A 27,128-nucleotide genomic window follows, 5' to 3' on the forward strand; every position below is an offset into this window, starting at 1 on the left:
GGTCGCCAGTAGGTAGTTATAGTTAGGACCACGTTTCCATAGGAAATCCGCAACATTCTATTTTGAATAACTTTTGCGCCGGTCGACGAATCCTTGCGAATGTTTCAAAATAGGTGGGGCGCTACGCTCCGCTCCTACCCTGAAAGTCTCGGGGGGATTCGTCAAGCGGGGGCTGAGATAAAAGGGGGGTCCCAAAACGCGTTTTTCCCATGCATTTTTCCATAGGACCTTTAGACACAGCTACAGCCCGAACGGCTGAACAGAATTACTTGAAATTTGGCAGAGAGGTAGTCCTCAGGTCAAGGAAGTGCCTTTTGTAGGTTTGGTGTAAATCTGTTCAGTAGATTCTGAGAAAATAGCCTTTAAATCAATATATATATCTGAGCCAGCTTACGGTGCGCTTACGGTGCGCTTACCGTACGCGTACGGTGGCGTGCGCAAGCGCGATTCTAATTGGCCCTTAGATCTTAGTAAACATTCGAATCGGTCGAAACCAGGAAGCGGCGGCCGCCATTTTCTCTCTCGCACTCTGAGGGGGGAGCTGATAAACAAATGCCAAAAACATATAAAGGGGCTGTTTAGACAGCGCCCATGCACATAACCATGTTAGTTGAGTCTTCAAAGATCCCCCAAGGCAAAAAACGGTAATTTTTTATTTTTCGAAAATTTCGCCGATTACGCTTACCGTACGCTTACCGTACGCGTACGGTAAAAAATTATTAAAAAAAAAAACCCCACTTTCTCCACCCCGTGTGCAAATGGTGGCTGAAGGCCACCATTTGTGCATGGCATATAAGAGCACTGCATTTCCCCAAAAAATTTCAACAGATTACCTATCACAAGAAAGCGCATAATATGTCCTCCATGTGCGCACGGTGCGCGAAGCGCATCGTGCGTACATGGCCCATCTAGCGTAACGTGGGCACGCGGTGCGCGTAGCGCACCGCGTGCCCACCGTGCGTGCACGGCACTAACTGCGTAAAGTGGGCGCGCGGTGCGCTTCACTGTGCGCGCACGGTGCGCGAAGCGCACCGTGCACGCACGGAACGAACTGCGTTAAGTGGGCGCGCACGCCACGAATGGCATAAAGTAACTTAGCATTTAAAAAACCGTACAAATTCACTGAAAAAACCATAGGTTTCACACACGTTATAGTTAGGAATTAGCATTTAAAAAACCTTGCAAATTCACTGAAAAAACCATAGGTTTCACACATGTTATAGTTAGCGGAAATTTTACTGATAAAAAACCAATGAAATTCCCCCGTTATAGTTAGTGCAGGAAACTATAACTCACGCGACCGCAATCTTCTGCTGATGACACATGTGTCTTTATGAAAAAAAAATATTTGTAATATATGTATAGCTAAAAATTTATGGAAGAAGACATGGGCAAATAAGTGTCTAAATACAGTATTAGCATCAGCAGAGGATTGCGGTCGCGTGAGTTATAGTTTCCTGCACTAACTATAACGGGGGAATTTCATTGGTTTTTTATCAGTAAAATTTCCGCTAACTATAACATGTGTGAAACCTATGGTTTTTTCAGTGAATATACATATATACATATATATACACAGGTTTGGTGGCATATTATCTACTGGCGGTCGCCAGTAGATAGTTATAGTTAGGACTGTGTTTCCATAGGAAATCCGCAACATTCTATTTGGAATAACTTTGGCGCCGGTTGACGAATCCTCGCGAAATTTTCAAAATAGGTGGGGCGCTCCGCTCCGCTCCTACCCTGAAAGTCTCGGGGGGATTCGTCAAGCGGGGGCTGAGAAAAAAGGGGAGTCCCAAAACGCGTTTTCCCAATGCAATTTTCCATAGGGACCTTTAGTCCAAGGTACAGCCCGAACGGCTGAACAGAATTACTTGAAATTTGGCAGAGAGGTAGTCCTCAGGTCAGGGATGTGCCTTTTGCAGGTCCGGTGTCAATCTGTTCAGTAGTTCCTGAGAAAATCAAAAGTAAAATCATATATATATGTGGGCGGAGCCTAACCACACATCTCATCCTGAGATCTGATTGGCTGTCAGCACTTCATCCAAGAAGTGTTGGCAGCCATCTTGGGACCAATATACATGATAGCACCTCATTAAAAAGCATTGCAGTTAATAGAAGGTTTTAAGACTTTTGTTACATTATAAATCATTTGTTGATGTACCATCCTCATTTTAGGAATTGTGGTATGTTCTAAGGTGATTTCACCATGTGAAAAAGCCTTCTGCTGGGATATCATGATTGAGAGAAAAATATTTTCTCATGCTTTTCCCACAGAGGTTTGGAAGGTGATCTATAAGCTAAACTGAAAGCTTATTTTCTGTAAATTCACATTATCTTTCTCAGTCATGTGAGAATGAAGTCTGATATTCTCAGTAAAACATGTGCATCCAACAAGGGCAGAGACTGTCAGTTGATTCCTTTGTGTTCTACTGCAGCTTCCCAGAGTGTTCCAAAGAACAACTAGAGCGCTAACAGTCCTACTTATGATAAACGTATGGCACACCTGAAGCCATCTTGCTTGGATTAAAGTGGTAACTCTTAAAACATTTAATTTAAAAAGGAACAAAATGAGGGGGTTCATTTTTCCATAAAAAGTATGATTAGTGCTGCAGAAAGAAAAATTAGGGCACATTTTGAGTGACTTCTCAAATCCTCTTCTATTTCATTAAAAAATTCTGACATGCAGACTGAAACATGCACTTTCAATACCAGCAGCAGTTTTCCCTGGTGAGCAGTAGCTTTACTACAGTGATCTAATGAGCAAAAAGAGTGCTAACATTCTGAATTTATGGCAAATGTGTGACACATCTGAATGCCTTTGGAATCAAAGTAAAAAACTGAAAGTATTTCCTACTGAGGAGACTGCAGTACATGAGGAAATTAGGAAACTTCATAACAAATAAGTCTCCCAAGATGGCCACCAGAGACAAAAGAGCCCACATGTAGCCCAAATATCACCCAGATGTAGCCCAAGTATAGCCCAATGACAGAATGTCCCATAATGTTCTTAAAAACAACTAGAGCGCTTACTGTCTTCATTATGACAAAAGTATGGCACACCTGAAGCCATCTTGATTGGAATAAACTGGTAACACTTAAAACATTTAATTTAAAAAGGAACACAATGAGGGGGTTAATTTTGCCATAGAAATTATGATTAATGCTGAAGAAAGAAAATGAGGGCACATTTTGAGTGACTTCTCAAATCCTCTTCTATTTCATTAAAAAATTCTGACATGCAGACTGAAACATGCTTTTTTAATACCAGGAGCAGACTTCCATGGTGAACAGTAGTTTTACTACAGTGATCTAATGAGCAACTAGAGTGCTAACATTCAGAATTTATGGCAAATGTGTGACATATCTGAATACCTTCATGATGGAATCAAAGTAAAAAACTGAAAGCATTTCCTACTGAGGAGACTGCAGTACATGAGGAAATTAGGAAACTTCATAACAAATAAATCTCCCAAGATGGCCACCGGAGACAAAAGAGCCCAAATGTAGCCCAAAATCACCCAGATGTAGCCCAAATATAGCCCAATGACAGAAGTGTGCAAAACAGTTATTATTTTGTGTTTTTGCAGTGTTATATAGTGCAGACTTGTCAGGTATTGGAGTGCTTTACATGAGCATTGGTTACATCACACAAGAACAAATTCATTTTGGTTGTAGACATGGGGAGACTAAGTGATTTGACCAGAATCACAGAATGTCGAGCTGAAGCAGAAACTCCAACCTGGTTCCCCAGTTGCAAAGTCTGCAGTTCTGGAAGTAACACCACATCCTCTCCCCTAAGTGCAACATGTAATCAAGTGGTCAACTGGATAAAAAAACATAAAGGTAACAAATAATTTAAAAGTGCTTTCTCGCTATTTGAAAACTCAGAAAATATGTCCTTATTTTAGTCTTTTAGAGCACTAACCATAATTTTGATGCCAATAAGACCCTCTCATATATGTAATTTCTAAAGGAAATGCTCTAGGTATTACAGTTTTGATTACATCAAGATGACGTCAGGCATTCCACACTTTTGTAATAAATATAGAATGTTAGCAATCTAGTTGTTCATTAGGATACTTTTGAGAGGCAGAGGCCAGGGGCACGGACTCTGAAAATTGAAGGCAGGTAGGAGGGTGCAAAGGCAACAATTTAACCACACTGAGCAGGCAGGAAGGGCCGTGGCAGCACAACAGACTATGGAGGGCAGTGGAAAGGGGGGCAGGGGCAACAAGCCAACAATACAGGACTTGCAAGAGAGGCTGTGGCAATGTAATAGACCATTGTGGGCAGAAGGAAGAGGCAATGGTAGTACTACCATACATGCCAACAGACCCGATTCAGCCAGGAAACGTCCAATGTTTTTAAGCTCAAATGGGCTTTATTTGATCTGTCTCCTGTCTACAATCTCCTCTTTTTCAATGTAACTCAAAGGGGAAAATCAATACCCCAGTTTTTTAAAAAAATCTCCTTCTTACCAAGTTCAAAATGTTCGCAAGTATGGTACATTGGATCATGGAAGGAAATGGGGTAGGGACATGGACTTGGATAACAGAGGACAGGAGGGACATGGAGAGGTGCACCAAACTGACCCTGCAGTGCAGGCATCAGGGTTTGCAGCAGCACAATACACCACACAGGGCATGCGGGACGGGAGTGCAGCACAACAATCCATGGAAAGCAAGAGGGAGGGGACAGGACCATGCACATGGACAACAAAGAACAGAGGGGCAAGAGGCAGGACCATAATGGACAGACAGGAGAGAAAGCTGCAGCATAACAGACCATAAAGGGCAGGAGCGATGGATCAGGGGCATTACAATGGAACAGACAAGCCAGGAGGGAGGGAGTAGGGGTCTGCACATGTAAACAGAGGGCTGGGGGCAAGGGGGCAGGGCAGGAGCAGCAAGATAGCCATGGAGGTCAGGCAGGATGGGCACTAGAAGCAAGACACACCATGAAGAGCAACAGTGAGACTGTGATGGCATACACACAGACCATGGAGGGAAGGTGGGAGGGTTAGTGGTAGCACAATGGCTATGATGGGCAAGAAGGAGGGTGCAGGGGCATGCACAAAGGACGATGGAGGATAGAAGGGAGGGTCAGGACCTGTGCACAGACCAGAAAGTTCAGGGGAAGGGGCCTCACAACAGACCGCACGGGGCAGGCAGGAGGAGCAGTTGCAGCACAACAGACCAGGGAGGGCAGAAGGGTGTGGCAGTACAATGGACCATGTAGGACAGGAGGAAGAGGATAGGGGCATGGCATGTGGACAGGCAGGGTGGAGGTGGCAGGGACAGGTTACAGTCATCTGACAATGCTAGGCAGGTGGGAGGGGAGTGGCAGCTCAACAGAACACTCAGAGTAGATAGGAGTGGCAGGTCTATGGAACATGGTGGGCAAAAAGGATGGAGCAGGGGCATACACAAAGACATCGGAGGGCAGGGGGAAGGAGAATAGGGGCAGCAAGCTAAGCACAGAGTTTAAGCAGGAGGTCAATGATGGGGCATAGAATTGGGCAATGGAGGGCAGGAGGAATGGACTGGTACATCATACTAAATTGAGGGCAGTGGCAGCACATCAGACCATGCATGGCAGGAGGGAGGAGGCTAGTCCATGGATTCACACAACAGAGGATAGGGAGGAGGGGATGGGGCAGCAAGCTAACTGTTCAGAGAAGGCGGGTATTAGGAACTTTATTGTTTTTAAAACGTGTGTCTGTGCGAACTACTTAAAATATGAAAAAGTATGCAGCATAATCTCACTTTTATTCAGGAAGAAGAGGACGTTTGTGACTGTGACTCCGGGCTCACTTGGCAGAAACACCCCCTGACCCTCCACCCCCTATCGCAAAATTAAATGCCCGTGAAAAGGGTAGGTGAACACAGTGTTATATAGAACATAGTCCTGAGAGCACGATTGAAAATGAAAACTAGATATAGTGTATGGTATAAACTATGCACCAAAAAGTGTGATATAAGATGAACCAGGCGTGAAATATAATATGCAATACATTGTGCGCAATGACAGATTCATTGGAGAGCGCGAGATAGCACAGGCACTAGCGCGTGCTATGCGATATGCGCCTTGGAGTGTAATATGCACAGGGCAGTGTTGTGTAACCTAACTAGTCTCTAAAGTTGTAATATAAAATATGTGCTGGGGAGTGTAACGTTGCATATGCACTGTGACAAAAATATGGATCCCAGATTGTAATATGTATGGCATAGCACTGTGCGTTATAACATAGGCATCGAGGAAGGCACGTTAGATGGGGCAATATAACCCGTGCGAAGACAAGTGTGGCATGACATATTCACGGGGTGGTGTTACAGTGCACATGGGCTAGAGAGTGTCATAGCATATGCACTAGGGGTGGGCGGAATTTGCGTAATCGCGTTACGCAAATCTCCGCGAAACGGTAAAAAATCTCCGCGAACACGCAGAAATTCCGCGAACACGCGGAATTGCTTGTTCGCGATACTTTTTTCCTGTTCGCGATCGCTGTTTGCGAACACGCATATTGAGAACGCGAACAAGCAAAAAATTTCGCGAAGTCGCGGAACGCAGATTTTTGGGCAATTTCGCGTTCGCCGCGGAACGCGAAATTACCCAAATTTCGCAAATTCCGCGAACGGAACGGAATTTACTGCCCAGGCCTATTATGCACTAGCTAGTGGAATACAACACAGAGGTGTGTGGCACTCAGCAGGCAATGGTGGGTGTAACACAGCATTGGGTTCTGCCAGGAGTACGCTGTGACTCTCAAGTGATGTTCGTCCCCTTTCCAGAGAGTAAAATAAAAAGTATTACACATCCGGCAGTGGATGTGTGTTTTATTAACCGTGAGGGGGGTTTCTTGCATAGTTTTGGTCGAATTTTTGTCGAATCCCCTTTGAATGTCTTGGTGTGCATGTGTATTAAATGTGTCCGTCAATAGCTACCCATGTTTGTATAAATAAACAACAAGGGTGTCTACCGGGATTAGGCACGGTAGGGCATCAGACATGTCAGAGCTTCACTAGTGGTGTAAATACATTCCACGTGGATTCATTGTATGCATAGTCGCCTTTTAATGAATATCACGCAAATCGTCATGGTGATAGGTACGTACGGTTTGTCCAGCATGTCCTAGGTGTGTCTATAAATATATATTTTTAAAAAAATAATAAAAAACAGTGGCCGGCACCTGGGGATTGGGGTCAAAAAAATATAATTAGGAGACAGGCCCTGGGGGATGGGGTCATCAGGGCCAATAAATTAGAATAGGAAGGGGAACCACACAGCCCCCCTTCTTAAAAAATTAAAATAAATAAAAGACTGGCATTGTGCCGGAGGCCACGCCCCCTCCTTGCAGCACTCTGCAAACGCGCCTCCTGGCGAGTTGTAAGTTGGGGAATTAATTCCTCTTCAATACTGAGGGTCCCTGAGGGCCAACTAGCCCATCAGGCATCTCCAGTATGCACCAGGGAGCTGCGCTGCAGACAGGTGTTCTAAGGCCAAGCCCCTTTTTACACCTCTCTGCAACGCAGCTCTGTGGCGCTTACTGGAGGTACCTAGTGGTCTAGTTTGACCCTAAGGACCCTTAGGATTCAAGGGGACTTAATCTCTCAACTTAGAACAGCCACAGGGCGTGTTTACACAGTGGTGAAGGGAGGGGACGGGCCTGAGGTGACGTGTGCAAACACGCACTATGGCACGTTTTAAATTGGGGATATAATTTTCCTTCAATACTGAGGGCCCCTGGGGGCTAACTAGCCCACCAAGTGCTTCCAGTAAGCGCCACTGAGCTGCATTGCAGAGAGGTGGTCCAGGCCGTGCCACTTTTTACACCTCTCTGCAACGCAGCTCTGTGGCACTTACTGGAGGTACCTAGTGGGCTAGTTGGACCCTAGGGACCCTCAGGATTCAAATGAACTTAATCTCCCAACTAAAAACGGACATAGGGCGTGTTTACACAGTGGTGAAGGGAGGGGACGGGGCCTGAGTTAATGTGTGCAAAAACGCCCTGTGGCCTGTTTTAAGAGGTAGTTTTAATCCCCCTGCCCTATTATATACTAGGGGCTTACAGAGGAGGTCATGCTAATCACAGGGGGACCCCAACGCATAATGTTCCCTAGTGTATGTAGGTGTTTTCACTGTATTCTAAGTGTCTTTTAACATAGCACTGGCTCTAGGACTGGTTAGTCAGACTTAGTTACCACCAGTATCCGTCTGAAAAAGTTGAGGGTACAGGATGATTTTGCAACAAGGCTTCTTTCTGCTCTTCTTTTTGTTCTTTCTGCACGTTATCCTTCTTCCTGCACTTTTCTTCGTCTTTGAGGACTTCTGTTGCTTCTTTCTGCACTTCTTTTTTTTCTTTCTGTGCATTTTTTCTTCTTTCTTCACATGTCCTATCTCTGTAGGCATAGTTAGAAATTAGCATTTAAAAAACCTTTGAAATTCACAGAAAAAAACATACGTTTCAGGCACGTTATAGTTAGGAATTAGTATTTAAAAAACCTCAGAAATTCACTGAAAAAACCATAGGTTTCAGGGGTGTTATAGTTAGCTGGACTTTTCACTTGTACAAAACCATTGAAATTCCCCCGTTATAGTTAGTTCAGCTAACTATAACTCGCACGCCCGCAATGCACTGCTGATGACGTCACATATTACATCACTCATGACATGGTCAGTGACATCACTCATGACATCACTGATGACATCTCAAATGACATCACTCATGACATCATCCAGTGAATGTGTGTTTTTCTGAAAATTAAATATGTTTTATATATGTATATCTCAAGGTCGATGGAAGAATAAATGGGTATATAAGTGTCTAAATGGATGATTTGTTTTTGAAAAATTGATTGTGTAACTGACTGATTAAGTGTATCATAGTGAATACATGGCTTAGTGAGTAATGTTTAAATATGTAAATATCTGTATCAGTCTCTCACTTTGTTTATAAGTGGCTGCATGGGTTGGTGAGTAGCTACATGGGTGTCTATATAGGTTAATAGTTAGTTTTTTGAGTATCAGTCTGAGTGTCTGCATGGTTCGGTGGGGGGTATTACGTAGTGCATAGGTGCATGAATGATTGACTCACTGTTTGTATGTGTTGAACACAGCATGTGTGCAGGACTGTATGGGTGGATGAGTGTGTGTATTGGTGTGTTAGTGAGTGAATGACTGTCTCAATAGTGTCTTTATGAGTAACTACATATGTTTTAAACTAGTATATGTGACTATTGGTGTATATAAGTGAGTATATGTGAGAGTGAGAGATTGAAAGAGTTCCTTATGAATAAGTATGTGTTTCTATAAGTGATTGTTTAAAAGACTAAGTATGTGTAAGTTTCCGTAGAAGTAAGTGTGGTGGTGTGTGTATAACTGTATATGCAAGTAAATGTATGTTTGATTCTTTATTAGCATGAGTGACTATGTGTGTGAGTAACTCTATGGATGAGTGGCATTGTGTAACAGGATGTATAGATGTATGAGTACATGTATGAGTGACTGTATAGGACTGTTGGAGAATGAGTGGATGTGTATGTGGATCTTAGAATTACTGAAGAGGTTGTTGTAACTGGTATTGGTATGTCCATTGTTTTGAAAATTTTAGTCTCTATTTTTGAATGTGTGTATCAAAGGTTATATTAGGGTGAGAGGAGGTCTGCCACTCTATCACAAGGATGATGTCATCAGTGATGTCATCAGTGATGTCATTTGAGATGTCATCAGTGATGTCATCAGTGATGTCACTGACCATGTCATGAGTGATGTAATATGTGACGTCATCAGCAGTGCATTGCGGGCGCGCGAGTTATAGTTAGCTGAACTAACTATAACGGGGGAATTTCAATGGTTTTGTACGAGTGAAAAGTCCAGCTAACTATAACACCCCTGAAACCTATGGTTTTTTCAGTGAATATATATATATATATACACATATATTATTTTTTCACAAACCAATGCAACCCCAAAGAAAAAAACCAAGGCTAACCAATGCTCTAGAAATCTGCTTTTGCAACAATAGATTGAAGAAAACAGAAAACAGGAGGACAAGGAGACACTTTAATGGACAGTAGAAAGCTATCCAGCAAAACAGCAGGCATTGTTAGCCCATAGGCTGCATTGAAAACTCAACAGCATAGAAAATGAAAGCAATTGCAAGCATAAACTGGCACCGTTCCTTTAAGGCAGCCATGAACCCCAGCTTCCCATCATGCCTTAGGGGTGACAGTTAGGTCAGTTGTTCTTTGCAGAGACCCGAGGGCCAGGGCACAAAGAAATGACATAATAATGTATAATTTGCCCGGAGAGGCGGGTGGGTTGCTTTTGACTTTGATGAGGATACCCCTTGAAGAGAACTAGGATTACAGGTAAGTAACTTATCCTTCTCTTCCTGGGGATCCTCATCAATAGTCATAAGCACGGAATCGAATATCAAGCCCATCCTCTACTCCTGCGGGCAAATGACAAGAAACTATAGGAGCTGAATTCAGCATTGAAATAAATTTCTCAAGGAGCCCTGGCCTACTTGAGTGTCTGCTCTAGTATCAGAGTTGAGACAGTAATGTCTCGTGAACATATGTACTGACTTCCAAGTGCCTGCCTTGCAGATCTCAGCAATCAGTACATTGTACAGAAAAGCCACCGTAGCTGCCTTTCCCCTAGTGGAATGAGGCTTGGGAGAAGAAAAGAGGGGCTTATTTGACAATTGGTAAGCCAGCTTGATACGTGACACTATCCATCTGGAGATGGAACGTTTGGAGGCTGGGAAACCTGTTTTGATGGAACCATAATTTACAAACAATTGATCAGACTTCCTAATTGCCTTAGACTTGTCTAGGTAGAAGTTTAAGACTCTTTTTACGTCTAAAGAATGTAGAGACCTCTCAGATGGTGTGGAGGGATTGTGAAAGAAAGCAGGGAGTGAGATTTTTATTTATTTATTTTTATTTGCAAAGTTTTATATAGCGCTGGCTAGACCCGGTGGTATCAGCGCGCTTTACATGAGGATCAGAGAGTTACAGGTTACATCAATTATATCAAAGAATCACGGAAGGAGGAGGAGGGAGGGAAGGAAGGAAACAAATCGGGGAGACGAGGAAAACAATGTCAGATGTCTGGCTGGGTAGGTGACGGCCAAGGGGTGAACCAGAGCCAGACTCCTCCATAGCTGCATAGGACAGCTCCACCGGGCATCGGCCAAGGTTGCTCGGACTCCGCGGTAAGTACAAACAGTCTTGTTATCCGCCTGGGGGGCATTGTCATAGATCCATTGAAAGCACAGGTCCCGGTGTTACTGGGAAGTGTTGTGAACCTCGTCCTCCAGCTCACCCCAGGACAAGAGTGGTAAGAGGAGAGGTGGAAGGGACAGTTCCAAAGTTGGAGGATTGAGGGACCACCCATCGTTCATAGGGATAAAAGGGACAAAGTACAATTTACATTTACATTTTACGAGAAATGAAGGTCCCAAGGTCCATGGAGGGATGCCCGGCGGTGCCGGGAGGATAGTGTCTGGGTACTTCTGGGGATGCATTAGAAGGGAAATAGAGCAAGGTCTTTGGGTGAAATAGAGGGCAAAATTTGGGTGAGGAATTTGCCCGTTAAGAAGGTATTGGTATCCTTTTTGAAGGGAGCCAGAGAAGGGATTCTTCTGATGGAGGGCAGGAGTGAGTTCCATATTCTTGGTGCGGCCCCAGAGAAAGCCTGATTGTAAGTTTTCTTTTTCCGAAAACGTGCAGGTTGGAGCAAGAGGTCTCTGGTGGACCGCGAGTTTCTGGTTCATCCGGATAACATGAGTTTCTGGGCAAGATATGCAGCGGAGTTTGAGTATAATGCCTTGTGCGTGATACATGCCATTTTGAGTTGGATTCTGGCCTGTAGAGGAAGCCAGTTCAGAGCTTTCAGATGTTATGAAATGTGGTCGAACTACCTTGAGCCGGTTAGTAGCCTAACGGCCGCGTTGAGGCATGCTTTTAAAGATGCCAGGGAGATCTTGGGTAAACCCGAGAGGGTAGAGCAGCCATATTCCAGTCTAGAGATGACTAGTGCCTGGACTGCCATTTTTAGGTCGGGAGTATCAAGGAAGCCATGGTTGTGGACTTTTTGGTGGCATATGTGCGGTCTCCACCATCTACCAGAGTTTCCCTGACTTCTCTGCACGTCGCGTTGCCCAGGCCAGTTTTCCTCACCTTGACGCACTTCCCTATAAACTTCTCCGGAGTAATTCTGTGGGTCATCTCACCAGTGTGAGAGTTGTAGTTCATCGTGGTAGAGGACCACTGTGGCAGCCATCTAGGGGTCAGGTAAGAGAATTCAGTCCCTGGTGTTCTATTAGGCTGGTCCGCCCGCCACCGTATAACTAATCTAACGAGAGGGCAATGTGATCACCCAGCCCAAGGATCACACAAATATTAAGGACAGTACGCAGTGATTGTGCATTTCGCCCTCTCTCAGTACGATGCAGTGTCTCTTAACAGATCGGTATAGAAAACAATGGTCCTAGATTGATTTCCTTAGGAAGGTATTCGTTAAGTCAAAATCTATGAACATGGTACACATAGAACTCAAGTTGCATCATAAGTGTAACCCAGTAGTTTCTCAATTCAATTAAGTATATCCTCAAAATGACACACAAGCACCACAGATAGCTTCAATAGTGACTGTTTAATCTCACAGTTATTATCATAGATCACTGTAGAGAACGTTTCAGTACAGAAAAGAGGGTTGCTACAAGGGGAGTGTGCAAAAAGGATTGCGCTTGTCAGAATAGAACAGATATATAGGGAGGGAAATCAGAGTAGTTAAAACAATCAATTACACATAGTAATGTCTTTAGTAAACTGGTCGTGGTTTTTAGTAGCACCAGTTTTACAGTGGGGCCTGTCTCACATGAATTTGAAAGTACTTTTCTGGTTCTTGATGTTGTACAGAGTGTGCTCATCTGTAAAGAGACAGGGATGGGGTGAAGTAGGTACAGGCCCACTAGGGAAAGATGTCGACGTTTCGACCCTGGCGCATAGAGGGTGGTTTGTATCCTCTGCGGGCGGGTCTTCCACAGCACGGCAGCCTCCTGTGTGGACACTCCGAGAGATGTAGAAGGTCTGGGTACAACCACTGTTGTGGCCAGTATGATGCTATCAGAATCATCCACTTGCTCTGGAGTGGGAGAGCTTGGTTATGACTTTCGGGATGAGCGGCAGAGGAGAAAAAGCGTACAAAAAGTCCCCTGACCAGTTGATCAAAAGGGCATTCCCCTTCGACCTTAGACGGTAAATCCTTGAAGCGAATACTTTGGTTTTTTTGTTTGTGTTGTCCGCGAAGAGATCGATGCTTGGATGACCCCATTCTTGGAAGATGTCTGCCACCACCTTGTCGTGCAAAACCGAGTCCTATTGATCTTCGAAGTAACGACTTAGGGAATCTGCTTGAGCATTTTGATCTCCAGGCAGATGGACTGCCGTGATTGACAGTTGTCTGGCTAGAAGCCAATGCCAGATCGCCTGATCCCCCAAGGACAGAGGACGAGAGCGGGTCCCTCCCCGTTTGTTTCGATAGTACATAGTGGTCGTATTGTCCGTCTGGACCAATATGGACTTGGACGTATGGAAGGATAGATGGTCTTGAGGGCTAGATGCACTGCCCGCAGCGCCAGCATAGCGATGTGATATGTCTGTTACTTGCTCAACCACGGGCTGAGTCTGCAGAGGGCCCATGTGTGCTCCCCAACCCTGAATGGAGGAGTCTGTGATCAGAGATTGTGTTGGAGGAGTCTGGCAGAAGGGAGTTCCCACCAAGAGATTTTTCCGATGAGTCCACCATGGGATGGATGATCCCGCAGCTTGGGAAAGCAGAAGCCTGCTGTCCCATCGAGCGGTTTTCTGATCCCATTTGTCCTCCAGATCCAGCTGTAGAGGCCTCATCCTCATATTTGTGAAAGACATATAGATGTCCATTTTAAATTGGACACAAGACAGGCGCTTGTTTTGTGTTTTATCGTATGTTGTATTGTTTTGTTTAAAAAAAAGATTTTGTCTTCACGGTTTTAGTTTTTGTATCTGTATTATGTCCTAATGTTATTATGGTGTATGTTGCTGATGACATGTTTCAAAAAAATGTCTTCTTAATACTGTGATTTAATATGTATTCTATTCAATCTATCACTTAATATAAAATGGACATCTATAGGTCTTTCACAAATTATCTAATAAATGAAGTAGTTTATTTTTGTACACCGTCTTTGTGGGCATTGCCTTATTCATATGGACATAGTGCCTAATATTGAAGCAAATAGGTGCAGGAAGTCCTTTGTTGTTGTATAGTTTAACTCCCTGATTTCTTCCTCACACATTTAAATATTCTGTTGTAGTTCATAGAGGCCTCATCCTCAGCCTGGCATTGGGAACTAAGACAATGCAAGACGCCATCACCCCAGGAGCGAGGCGACCTGCTGGGCCGAGGGATGATGAGCTTGAAGAAGACGATTGCATTTAGAATGATTGATAGATAATAGTCTCTCGTCTGAAGGATACACTCTTCCTGTGCTAGTCTAGTGTAGCACCCAGGTAATGTATTCTTTGAGTAGATTGATGAACTGATTTCTCTAGAATGACCTGAAGGCCCAGCCACTGCAACAACCCTAGACAGATTTTATAGTGGGCTTTCACACTCTGAGGAGATGAGCTCTTCAGGAGCCAATCGTCAAGGTATGGATAGAACAGTCCCTGGCGACGTAGAGAAGCTGCTACTAGGGCCATGCACTTGGTGAACACTTGAGGGGCTGACTTCAAGCCGAACGGGTGGACTTTATACTGGTAGTGCTTGCCTACCATGAAGCGCAGAACTTCCAGTGGCGTTAAGTGACTGGAACATGGAAATACGCGACCTGAAGATCTACCGAGCACATCCAGTCTCCTTGCTAGAGATGGGGATATATGTGATGGAGAGCCAGCATATGACATTTTTCTCTTCGGATGGATTTGTTGAGAATGTGAAGATCTAATATTGGACTGTACTCTGCTTTGCGACTGTCGTTTCGCACTAGAGAGTATCTAGAGTAGACCCCTTTTCCTCGCTGGGAGGGGGGGGGGGGGGCTTCCTCCATGACAGATTTTTGTAGTAGAGTGGTTACTTTTTGCTTTAACCGTGACAGTTGGTGACATCTTGTTTTTACTGGAGGAGCGGCCTGCGGTGGATGGCAGAAACAGAGCATATCCATTTTGCAGTATATTCAGTACCTATTGATGTTTTGTAATGCTGTGCCACTCTTGTACATGGTAGGATATACTTGCCCCCACTGGAGTGGGTAACGGCGACAGGGGGAAGCGACTGCTCATTGTTTAATTGCATTCTTGGTGGTGGAGGAGCGTGGTGTGCCTCGACCACGGGGGGGCCCCGACGCCCTTGGTAGTGCATTTTGGTCTGGTGATGCTGTCTTTGAGACCATTGAGTGGTTTGTACCCTCTGATGGAATGGCCTGCGGTCGTAAGGCCTGTACCTGTGACGGAATTCTTCTCCAGATCCACCACCTTTAGAGTGTCCAGTTCAGATTTCACCCAGGCCATTTCCTCGTTCGTATGCGAGCCAAAGAGGGAATTCCCTGAGAGGTTCAAAATGAGCTGTTGGGCCTCCGGTTTCAGGGCAGTGAGTCGTAACCTGGAAGATCTTCGAGCAAAAATGCCATGTGTGTAAGAGTGTGTTCAGCCAGAGACGCCCCATCTGCTGCTGCACTGACTGCACTGATCATTTGGTTCGCGACTATACCTCCTTCCTGAAGAATCTCTCCAAAATCCTGGTGATTCTCCTTGGGAAGCTTGTCTTGAAACGCTCTAAGGACTTCCTTACGGCCCTATCATAATGCCCCAAAAGGGCTAAAACGCAAGATATCTTTAATGGTGCAGCTGCAGAACCACAAGCTCTCCTTCCCCCATGAGTACTGCACTCTGCTCTCCTTGTCCGGAGATACAGTTGAAGAGGAGGCCAGGAGTCTTTTTCGCAGCAGCCATGATAAGAGTCTGGAGGAGGATACGCTTTCAGGAATAGATGTTCTTGCTTTGGAGGTTTATACTTTTTTAGGATCCTCGAAGGAGCTGTTTTGAGGAATGCTGGGGTGAGGAAGGTATCTCTAACCGGTTGTAAAAGCCCTGGAACCAAAAGCAGTAATGGTCTTGTTGCTGATCTCTGGTGCAGAGTTTGAAAGCTAACCAAAGCAATTGTTTAAGGAGTGGACATCTCAATGTTTAATTTATGCGCTGCCCTCGCAAGTACCTTGTGAAAGGTATTAATGTCATCCACAGGAGATATTCTGGAGGGTGGACTGTCAGTTAACGTGGAGCATTCTTCACCGAAACCTGGACCAACACCACCTCGGGACCGGACATCGCCATCGCTATTCACCAAGGACACAAGATCTCCCGGAAGGACTGCCATCATCCACAAATCCACCCTCCGACTGCGCACACTCCCTGACGAGCCCACAGACCTGATGGAACACCTACACTTCAAGATGCAGGCCAGCCCTACCACCACCTTCCAAGGAACTCTCATCTACCGACCCCCCGGACTCTGCGGACCTTTCACCAACTCCATCACGGACATCATCTTCCCACAAGCCATCGCATCCACCAACTAGACCCTGCTGGGAGACCTCAACTTACACCTCGACAACCAACTAGACTCCAACACCACATCCCTCCTGGACAACCCCCACAACATTGGACTCTGCCAGATCGTGACCAAACCTACGCACTCAGCAGGACACACCCTCGACCCCCTCTTCACAACAGGAAACTTCAATTTCAGCCACACCACCGAACTCTCGTGGACAGACCATCGATGCATCCACTTCCCCTTCAGAACACCCACCATCCACAGACACCAGCACCTGCTCCCACGAAGAAACTGGACCAAAATCGCCGACGACCAGCTCACCTCCTCACTCGGCAACCCCACCCCTAACTACCGCGGAAGATGACGACCCCAATACCACAGCCCGAACTCTGCACAGATGGATCTCCGACATCGCCAACACCATAGCCCCCCTCAAGAAGAACACCACCACACATGCCAAGAAAGACAGATGGTTTACCACCGAACTTCGAGAGATTAGACGCACATGCCGCTGCCTCGAAAAGGCCTGGAGGAATACCAAATCCACAAAAGCGCACAACAAGTTAATTGCCGCCACCAACGCCCACCACCAACTCAACAGAAATACGAAAAAAAACTGCGAATGAAGACAGAATCTCCACACGCACACAACAGCCAAGAACACTTCAGCATCATCAAGGAGTTCGCCCAACCCACCAGCGAGTCTAATGACATTCCTCCCTCACAAGAACTCTGCAACAAACTCAGCACCTTCTTCCACCACAAAATCAAGAACATCTACGACAACTTCGACGAAGACAACCAACACACTGAACCCTCACCAACCACCCCGACACCCTGAAGCCAACGTTTGACAGCTGGACAGCCCTCACCACCGAAGACACACTGAAGACAATTAAGTCAATCCACTCTGGGGCCCCCACGAACCCCTGCCTCCACCACATCTTCAACAGAGCCGCCAACACCATTGCACCCATGCTTCATCACATCATCAACCGCTCCTTGGTGAACGCCTCGATCCCAGACGACTGGAAACACGCCGAGATCAACCCCCTCCTGAAGAAGTCCTTGGCGGACCCCACCGACCTCAAAAACTACAGACCCATCTTCCTGCTTCCGTTCCCAGTGCAAGTCATCGAGAAAGCCATCAACAGCAACTCCCCACCTTCATCGAAGAGCACAACATCCTCGACTCCTCCCAATCCGGCTTCAGAAAAAACACAAAGCACAAAAACAGCCCTCCTCGCCGCAACAGACGACATCTGCTCCCTTCTGGACAGAGGAGCAACAGTAGCCCTCATCCTCCTCGACCTCTCACATCCTCCTCGACCTCTCAGCGGCCTTCGACACAGACTCCCACTGCACCCTAACATGCAGACTCCGCGACGCAGGGATCGCGGACAAGTCCCTCAACTGGATCCACTCTTTTCTCTCCGACAGAACGCAGCGGGTCACACTCCCTCCTTGCCTCTCGGACCCTACACCAACCACCTGCGGAGTCCTCCAGGGATTCTCCCTCAGCCCCACGCTCTTCAACGTCTACATGGCTCCGCTCGCCCCCATAGTCAGAACCCACAGACTCAACATTGTTTCATACGCAGACGACACCCAACTCATCCTCTCCCTATTCAACAAACCCAACGCAGCAAAACACAACTTTCAAAAAGGCATGGAAGCCTTCGCCAAATGGATGAAAAACAGCTGCCTACAACTCAACACTGACAAAACCGAAGTACTCATCATGGGCCCACACCCCGTGGCCTGGAACGACACCTGGTGGGACTCCGCCCTTCGAAGCCCACCCACCCCCACGGACCACGCATACAACCTTGGAATCATCCTGGACTCAGAGCTCAAAATGGACCGCAAGATCAACTCCGTCGCATCCTCCTGCTTCCACACCCTCCGCCTCCTACATAAGACCATCAAATGGATCCCCCTCGAGCACAGAAAGACCGTCAATCACGTCCTCGTCACCAGCAGACTCTACTACGGCAACGCACTCTACGCTGGAGTAAACAAAAACCTCACCCGCAGGCTATAAAACATCCAGAACGCCGCCGCAAGACTGGTCCTCAACTTGCCAAGACACTGCCATATCTCCCAGCACCTGCGCACACTCCACTGGCTCCCCATTGAGGCTAGAATCACCTTCAAGATTCTCACCGACACACACAAAGCTCTCCACAACACCTGACCAGCATACCTGAACAGCCGACTCAAATTCCACGCACCCCAAAGGACCCTAAGATCAGCCCAGCTCTCCTACGCCGTGGTCCCCCGTGCCAGAAAGACAAGATCGGGAGGCCGTGCCTTCTCCTTCCTTGCGACCAGAGCATGGAACGCCCTGCCCCTCCACCTCAGACAGACATCACTCCCCATCTTCACGAGAAACCTCAAAACTTGGCTCTTCGACAGACCCCCTCCTTGATGGACTGGAACCTGCACCTCCCCCAACGCCTTGAGACCCTTACGTGTGAGTAGTCGCGCATAACAAACAATTGATTGATTGAATAGTCTCTTTTGGAAGAGTGCGTAGAAAAAGATGACCATGAAGGTGTTCTATGCCTTTTATGGTGGCTACATGAAGTGGACCTCCGTCTTGGTGATGGAGTTGGAGTCTCCGGTCATGTTGTTGAGCCCTTGAAGGAGTGGTAGGAGCAAGGTTCACCGACTGCACCAAACGAGCCAGAGGTGATCTGTGAAGAGGGCTAGATTAATCCAGAGGTTGTTGAGCCTGCATAGTGGCAGAACGCTGCCAGTGGTGTACTGGAAGGAGCCATTTGGGAGAGAGGTGGACGGAAGAAGATCTGTCTCTCCTCCCGCTGTGCAGGAGAACAGTAGCCTGTGGTGTGCTCTTCCATGCTCGCCATGCAGGAGTCGGCGAAATGGAGCTTGTCGACGTCAAGAGAGGTACCTGAGGCGATCTTGTCTGCGAGATTGAGGACACTGAGCACCCCTTCGACTTTGAGCAGGTAGACTGTGAATGTCTTACCAATGGTGATCGGTGCGTCAACGTTGAAAGATGAGTGCCTCGATATCGATGCGCCACCAAGACCTCTGGATGAGAAAACACTAATGGAGTTCAAGTTCTCGACGTCAGGGGATGAGTCACCGATGGAGACTGAAGTGTTGATGTCGAGTGAGTCTGGTGCTTCGATGTTGGGATTGAACTGGCCAACGGAGACCGATGTCTCGACGTTGTGCGGGGAGATGGTGACGGAGAAGGTCCTCTGGATGTCAAACCTCTTCGGGAGGACGTCAGAGTGGATCAAGGTCTTGACGTTGACAGCTGCCGGGGTTGACGGTAATGGAGGACTTCGCCTCGACGTTGAGCGCCTTAGTGACGGCAACAATGGACAAAGATGTCTTGACATTGGGAGAGGAGTCGGTGCCCACAGAGATCGACTCCTCGACGTTGACCGTCGCCGGGTTGACGGCAACGGAGGTGGTTGATCCGATGTCGGTATATGACGTCAATGGGTAGACGTACCTCTATTTTCCTGAGAAGTCTTCGATGACAAGAGATGCTCCGACACTTTCAACGAAGAACAGACTGGGACCTTACTTGAAGAAGTCGACCTAGGTCTCTTCTTGTGCCTCCCTGGAGATCTGCCGCTGGAGGTAGTAGATGTCTTTTTCTCTGAGTATTTTTTTTCTCTCCTTGAGAGTGCATCTAGAAATATTCTTGCAGTGTTGGCAGGTCTCAGGAGTATGAGACTCAGGAAGATAGAGCATACAAACAAAATGGGAATCTGTTTTGGCCTTCTTTTTGCAACAGGAGGGGCAAGGATCAAAAAGAGAAGGCATAATCTGACAGAAAAAGGCAAAAATTGTGTCAGAAAAAGGTAACTCCTTACTTCAACAGGTGAAAAATGTCGAATGAAGAGGAGTTAGTAGCAATAAAAGGAATATTTTATGACAAAAAGCCAAAAAAATACAGAGCTGAAGATCCAGGGTCCTGATTGAAGGAGCCGGAAATAACAACTGACCCAATTGTCACCCCTATGGCATGATGGGTAGCTGGGGGTCATGGCTGCCTTAAAGGCAAGGTGCCAGTTTATGCTTGCAATTGCTTTCATTTTCTATGCTGTTGAATTTTCAATGCAGCCTATGAGCTAACAATGCCTTCTGTTTTGCAGGGCAACTATCTACCGTCCATTAAAGAGAGTTCAAGTGTCTCCTTGTTGTACTGTTTTCTTCAATCTATTGTTGCAAAAGCAGATTTCTAGAGCATTGGTTAGCCTTTGTTTTTTACTTGTAGTCTGCATTGGTTTGTTAAATGGGGTCCTCATGCGTGGGCGGGAATATTCAGTGCTTATGACCATTGATGAGGATCCCCTGGAAGAGAATGTACGCTCATCACACTGCAGAATTCCTGCTTGTCCTACTGCTCCTCACCTCAGATGCAAAACTCACGCTCGTCCCATTGCACTGCCCCCCAGATACAGACCAAACTCTCATCCCACTGCAGAACCCACTTGTCCCATTGCTCTGCACCCTAGATGCAGAACTCATGCTTGTTCCATTGCTCTGCAACCCAGATGTAGAACCCACGCTTGACCCATTGCACTGCCCTCCAGATACAGAACCTACGCTCATCCCACTGCAGAACCCACACTCCCTCCCCCCCCCCAAAGCTCTGCCCCCCCCAGATACAGAACCCATGCTTGTCCCATTGTACTGCACCTAAGATACAGAACCCACGGTCTTCTCATTGCTATGCACCCTAGATGTAGAGCCCACACTTGTCCCATTGCTCTTCATCTCAGATACAGACTCAACTCTCATCCCACTGCAGAACCCACACTTGTCCCATTGCTCTGCAACCCAGATGCAGAACCCATGGTCGCCCCATTGCTCTCTACCCCAAATGTAGAACCCACGCTCGTCCCATTGCTCTGCAGCTTAGATGCAGAACCCCCCACTCGTCCCATTGCACCGCCCCCCCAGATACAGCACCGACGCTCGTCCCACTGCAGGATTCCCGCTCATCCCACTGTTCTGCACTTCAGATACCGGACCCACACTCGTCCCATTGCTCTGCACCCTAGATACAGAAAACAACCTCGTCCCATTGCTCTGCACCCCAGATACAGAACCCACGCTCGTCCCATTGCACTGCCCCACAGATACAGAACCCACGCTCGTCCCACTGCACTGCCCAACAGATACAGAATCTATGCTCATCCCATTGCAGACCCCACCTCGTTCCATTGCTCTGCACCTCAGATGCAGAACCCACGCTCGTACCATTTCCCTGCCCCCAGATACAGAACGTACGCTCATCCCACTGCAGAATTCACACTCGTCCCACTGCTCTGCACCCCAAATGCAGAACTCAGGCACATCTCATTGCTCTGCACCTCAGATGCCAAACCCACGCTCGTCCCATTGCACTGTCCCCTTGTTACAGAACCCACGCTCATCCTATTGCACTGCCCCCTAGATACAGAACCTACGCTCATCCCACTGCATAACTCACACTTGTCCCATTGCTCTGCACCTCAGATGCAGAATCTACGCTCATGCAACTGCAGAACCCATGCTCGTCCTAATGCTCTGCACTTCAGATGCAGAACCCACGTTCGTCCCAGTCTGCAGCAGGGGCTGCAATAAGAGGACACGCCCCTCTTGCAGAGTGTGTGTAAGCTACTAATTTGCATTCTGCTGCAGGGCTGCAATAAGAGGCCACACCCCTCTTGCAGCATGTGCGTAAGCTGCCTATTCACATTCTGCTGAAGGTACTGCAATAAGAGGCCATGCCCCTCTGTCACAGACTGCAGAACCTGAAGTCATCAAAACACACATCTTCTGTGCATCATAACAGCCTAGGTCCAACCTGGAAGGCTGGCGGTACGGGGGGAATGGATGAAGAATTCCTATTAACATTACTCCACTATCAGATTCAAATCTCCTGTTTCCTACATATCCATGAAATACACTGAGACTCTCCTGGTAATGAGGGCCCACACACATCAGGAAGAGTATAGTTAGAAAAGGGAAACTGTGAATTCTGCACCGTTCCCGCCTAGCACCTACAATCACTTCTGTACCCATGAGGCTGTGCCTTAGGAGGAATGTACCCACCCGCCTCAAACATCAATCCACCATCCCTTGAAAACACAACTATGGAAAAGTATGCTCTCAGTTCCTGTAAATGTATTTGTACTTGTATAGCGCACTTCTACCCAGGGATCTCGTAGCGCTGTATTCATACTGCTGTGGAACCCTTCCTGGTTTTCCTGTGAGATGTCCACTCCTGGGCACCCCCCAAGGTGAAGCCAGGCATCCTAGCGCTGTGGGGGCCGTTGGAGATTAAGCAAGCTATTGCCCAGAGTTGCACAATGGGACCCATGATTAGAATAGGCACCGAGGCGAGAATTATCAGCTCCGGGGGAAATTGAATCCAAGAGCCGCCGAGGCAGGAATTGAACCCTGGTCCCTACATCAGGGTCTGCCGCTCTAACCATTGAGCCACACTTCTCCACCAAGTTCCTCATACTTGCTTGTCCCATCCGGCCATGTCTGCACCACACGAGAGCAGTCTATGGTCCTCCTCACATCGCCATGAATGCACAACACGAGCAGTCTATGGTCCTCCTCACATCGCCATGAATGCACAACACAAGAGCAGTCTATGGTCCTCCTCACATCGCCATGAATGCATAACACAAGAGCAGTCTATGGTCCTCCTCACATCGCCATGAATGCACCTCACAAGAGCAGTCTGTGGTCACCCTAACATCGCCATGACTGCACCACACACGAGCCATCTGTGGTCCCCCTCACATCGCCATGTATCCCCTCTCCTCATGCCAAGCTCCTGCAAGAAATACAAGACTCATCCAGTGAGAGACCCAGATTCTCCCATGAGCTCATACCTTAGGCATGCTGTGCTCCTTGAAGACACCAGGGCTGCGGCGACTCCTGCGGAGAGGGGTGGCAGCCTGTGGAGGTGCACTTGCTTCTTCAGCTTTGCCCTCAGAGGAAGCAGAGCTCTTCTTCGGGCCCCTACGTCCGGGGACCACAGACTCTTGAGAGGAATCGGTTTGCTGAGCCTGTTAGAAGCAGATCGGATACTTTGAGGGGGGAGAGATAAAAAGTAGATAGGATAGTTTGAGGGGGTGGAGAGCTAGAAGTAGATAGGATAGTTTGAGGGTGCGGAGGGATAGAAGTAGATAGGATAGTGGGCAAAGAGAGAAAAATCAAGATTCCTTTCTAAGAGAGAGCAGAGACAGATGAGTAGTGTGAGAGGAGTCAGTTTAAGCTCTTCTGTACAGGGGGTTGAGTTTAGATCTTTACAACCAGGCCCATGATAGAGTAATTAAGGGGCATGTAGAACTAATAGAGGCTTCTTTGAAGAGCTCTCTAAGGGCATGAGAAGTGAAGTGATACGCCCAACCAACACAGTATTCCAAGCATTCTTGGAGCTGTGGAAGATCCTTCATTCAATCTGTCACCCCCACCCCCCTTTTAGAAATGATCAATCTTAGGTACAAAGGAAACCTCCGTAGCTACGATCTGTCAACCCAAACATTCTCTTGGGGGAAGAAATCTTCTGAATGGAAGGAGTGTTTGGACTCCACACTTGTTCCCTCATCAACCTCTCTCTACATACCAATTAATGACTTTATTTGCCAGCACAATGTTCAAATGTTACTAAAAATGCAGTGACAATTGTCACTGTGCGCTGGAAGGCTCTTTGCAAAACTGGACTGGTCAACTAGCTGTTGCTTATTGCTATAGTGGAGTGTTAAACTGGTACTAATGAGGTGCAACCAATGCCCAGATAGTGTTACCAAGTTTAAAAATGACTAAATAATGAAGTAATACTATTACAAAATGTGCTGCATTATGCTGCATAACTTGCCTCTTCCATGCTACATAATTTATTCAAACCTGCTGCATAATTTGGCTCTCGCCTGCATTATTCGTGTGGCCCTGGCTATAACTTGTACCCCCACCATGCACTGCTTATGACCTCACATATTAAATCAGTGATGACACATCAAATGACATCACTAATGACATCATGCAATGAATGCCATGGTGTGGTACATGTTTTTCAGACTGGAATGCATTCATTAAGCTACACCTAAACCAGATTTTATAAAGCTTCTCTACTGTTGATGAGTTCAACCTTTTGCAAAACGGATATAAAACATGTGAATTCAGCCACATTTATTAGATAGTAGGTGTTTTTTCTCTTGGTATTTAGGTGTTTATGAAACAAAATGGCTCTGTAGATATTCATGCAATTGGTAAGCTATTAAACCTTGTATACTGTTTAAGAAAATATTTGTTAACTATTGATCTTAATGAGACGTGTCAGTTAAGGACTTAGAAACACCACTAGAACAACGCATACGATGAAAGTATAACTTAAACCATGTGTGTTAGTCATTCACCCATATAACCATTCATGCATAATGTCTTAAAATTTCCAGTGAACTTCTAGAAATAATTATTAGCACTTTATAAATTTCCAGTTTATATAAAATTTGACTATAGCTGTAAAGGACAGCTCTTTAGCGTCAGCTTGTACACAGAAATCCACAGCTAAATAATGTATTCTAAGGAAAAACTTGATTTCTCACAATGTTTGGTACAGGCCTTTGATTTAAGGAACAACCTATTTGAAAAGTACGTCTGCAACGCACACTGGCTGTGCTCAGTCTCTGCCTTGTTTAAATGCAGCTCTGCTGGCACCTTTTACTTCACTGGTAGCTAAAGAGTGCACCACATACCTTTTACCATACGGAATGAGATTGGCTCCAGCATTACACTGTTTCTACTGTGCACTTGCACACAAGCGCAGACAGTCTATCTATAGGTTTCTGAGTCCTTTATTCCATACTGTGCCTTGTAAAACTATCCATTGATTTATAGATTAATTTGAAAAGCATTAGCTTGAACGATGTCATCAATAATTTTAACATGCAATGAGTGCTGCCATCAATTATTTTATATAACATGTCATGAGGGATGTAATACGGGAGGTCATTAGCAGTGCTTAGCGGGGCAAAAATATTGTTAGCTGGCTGAGCTGTAACTGGAGAATTTCAGTGAATCTTTCGGTGTACATTACGTTATGTGTGACATTGTCACTTAACTGTAACATCCCATTGACTTTTTTCCCAATGAATTTCTAGGTTTTTAAAAATGTAACTTAAGGTCTTTTTTACAAACCAAATATAACATTACTTTAATCTTTGTTTTTCAGTACATTTGAGGTTTTTTTTAACGCAAGTTACGTTTTGTATTCCCATACCTAACTATAACATCACTTTACCTTCCTTTTTTTAGTACATTTTCTTTTTTTTTTTAATCATATTCAGCCAACTCTAAGCTGTGGAAAACTTTCCTCCATGTACAACAGGGAAGTTGGCAGCATGGCTTGGTTTCCGAAGCCATGCTCTGGGGCCAAAAGCCTCCATGGGCAACCAACCTGCTACTGTGCATGGCTTTTTAATCAAACCAGTCCTTATTTACACACGTGTGATTGTGAGTAGAAGAGAAGATATCGTTTTTTTTTGTTTGTGCATTTTTCTTTACATTCTCATTTTTTTGCGCTGCTTTCACATTTTTCTTTTAACAGTTTAGAGCTACTGTTTTCATAATGTTGTGTATCAAATTGTTCTAGTTTATTTTTCCCCTCTTTTTAGACTTTTTTTTTTTAAACATTTTTTTTTTAACATGATGGTGCACCTCCTTTATTTTTTTAACTTCTGTGTTTTATACACATTTTTATGGTGTGGGTGTCCATAGCTTCGGCAAAACGTGTTTTTATTACACTTGCCTGAGGACCCAAACCCCCAACCTCCCCCGGTAGCATTAATCGCGATATGATGTGAAATACTGCACATTGCAGTCTTGCTCTCCTGCTCCTCGTTTTAGGGGGATCACCGGGTGCTCTCCAAACTCCTTTAAACTGGGCACACGCAAACTCATTTAGGCACATTTCTCTTAAGTGCTTTCACCTACCAGAAGTGCCCATGGAGTAGTGTCCAGAAAGGTTGCGATTAAATTCTTGATTGCACAATATGCACGTTACATTTCAGGCATCAATTATTTTTGCCCTGGCGTAAATATAAAGAGCTTCCATCTAAGCGAGTTCTTATCAAGGCTACTTGATTGTGGTGCCGAAGATATTAAAGTCACTACATCCTGGGGTGACGCTAGGACGAAACTATTACATAGTCATCCTGGGATGACGCTGATAAGCTAGGCCGAATGCTTTCACTGTTAAATGTCAGTTTTTTCAGACGCCATGTCTCTGGATAGGATTTTTTCCAGTTCCCTTCCTGAAATGCTAATGGCAATTAATAGCCAACAACTCCCTATCAGCTTTTTCTATAGCAAGTGGGCTTGTTTTAACTACTATTCACTTTCTGCCCAATGAAATAACTTCTTTTGTAGATCTTTGACCTTCCATTAGGTACGCAGTACTCCTGCTGGACCAATAAAGCCAAAGATGCAGAGCTGTGTTACTCCTGCAGGGCCTTTCTTTTCTTTTC

General features: G+C 46.0%; 1 protein-coding gene across 1 annotated transcript in view; it reads right to left on the reverse strand.

Moving 5' to 3' along the window:
* Nucleotides 1-20,190: 20,190 nt before the first annotated feature.
* LOC146870289 (uncharacterized) overlaps nucleotides 20,191-27,128 on the reverse strand; it is a 112,926-nt gene continuing 105,988 nt past the window's right edge. The window contains 2 exon segments of the mRNA XM_085642461.1: nucleotides 20,191-20,421; nucleotides 23,493-23,669. Coding sequence (XP_085498587.1) covers nucleotides 20,191-20,421; nucleotides 23,493-23,669 — 408 coding nt within the window.

The sequence above is a fragment of the Triturus cristatus genome, chromosome 1_1 (genome assembly GCF_964204655.1).
Source record: "Triturus cristatus chromosome 1_1, aTriCri1.1, whole genome shotgun sequence".
In the NCBI taxonomy this organism is placed as follows: Eukaryota; Metazoa; Chordata; class Amphibia; order Caudata; family Salamandridae; genus Triturus; species Triturus cristatus.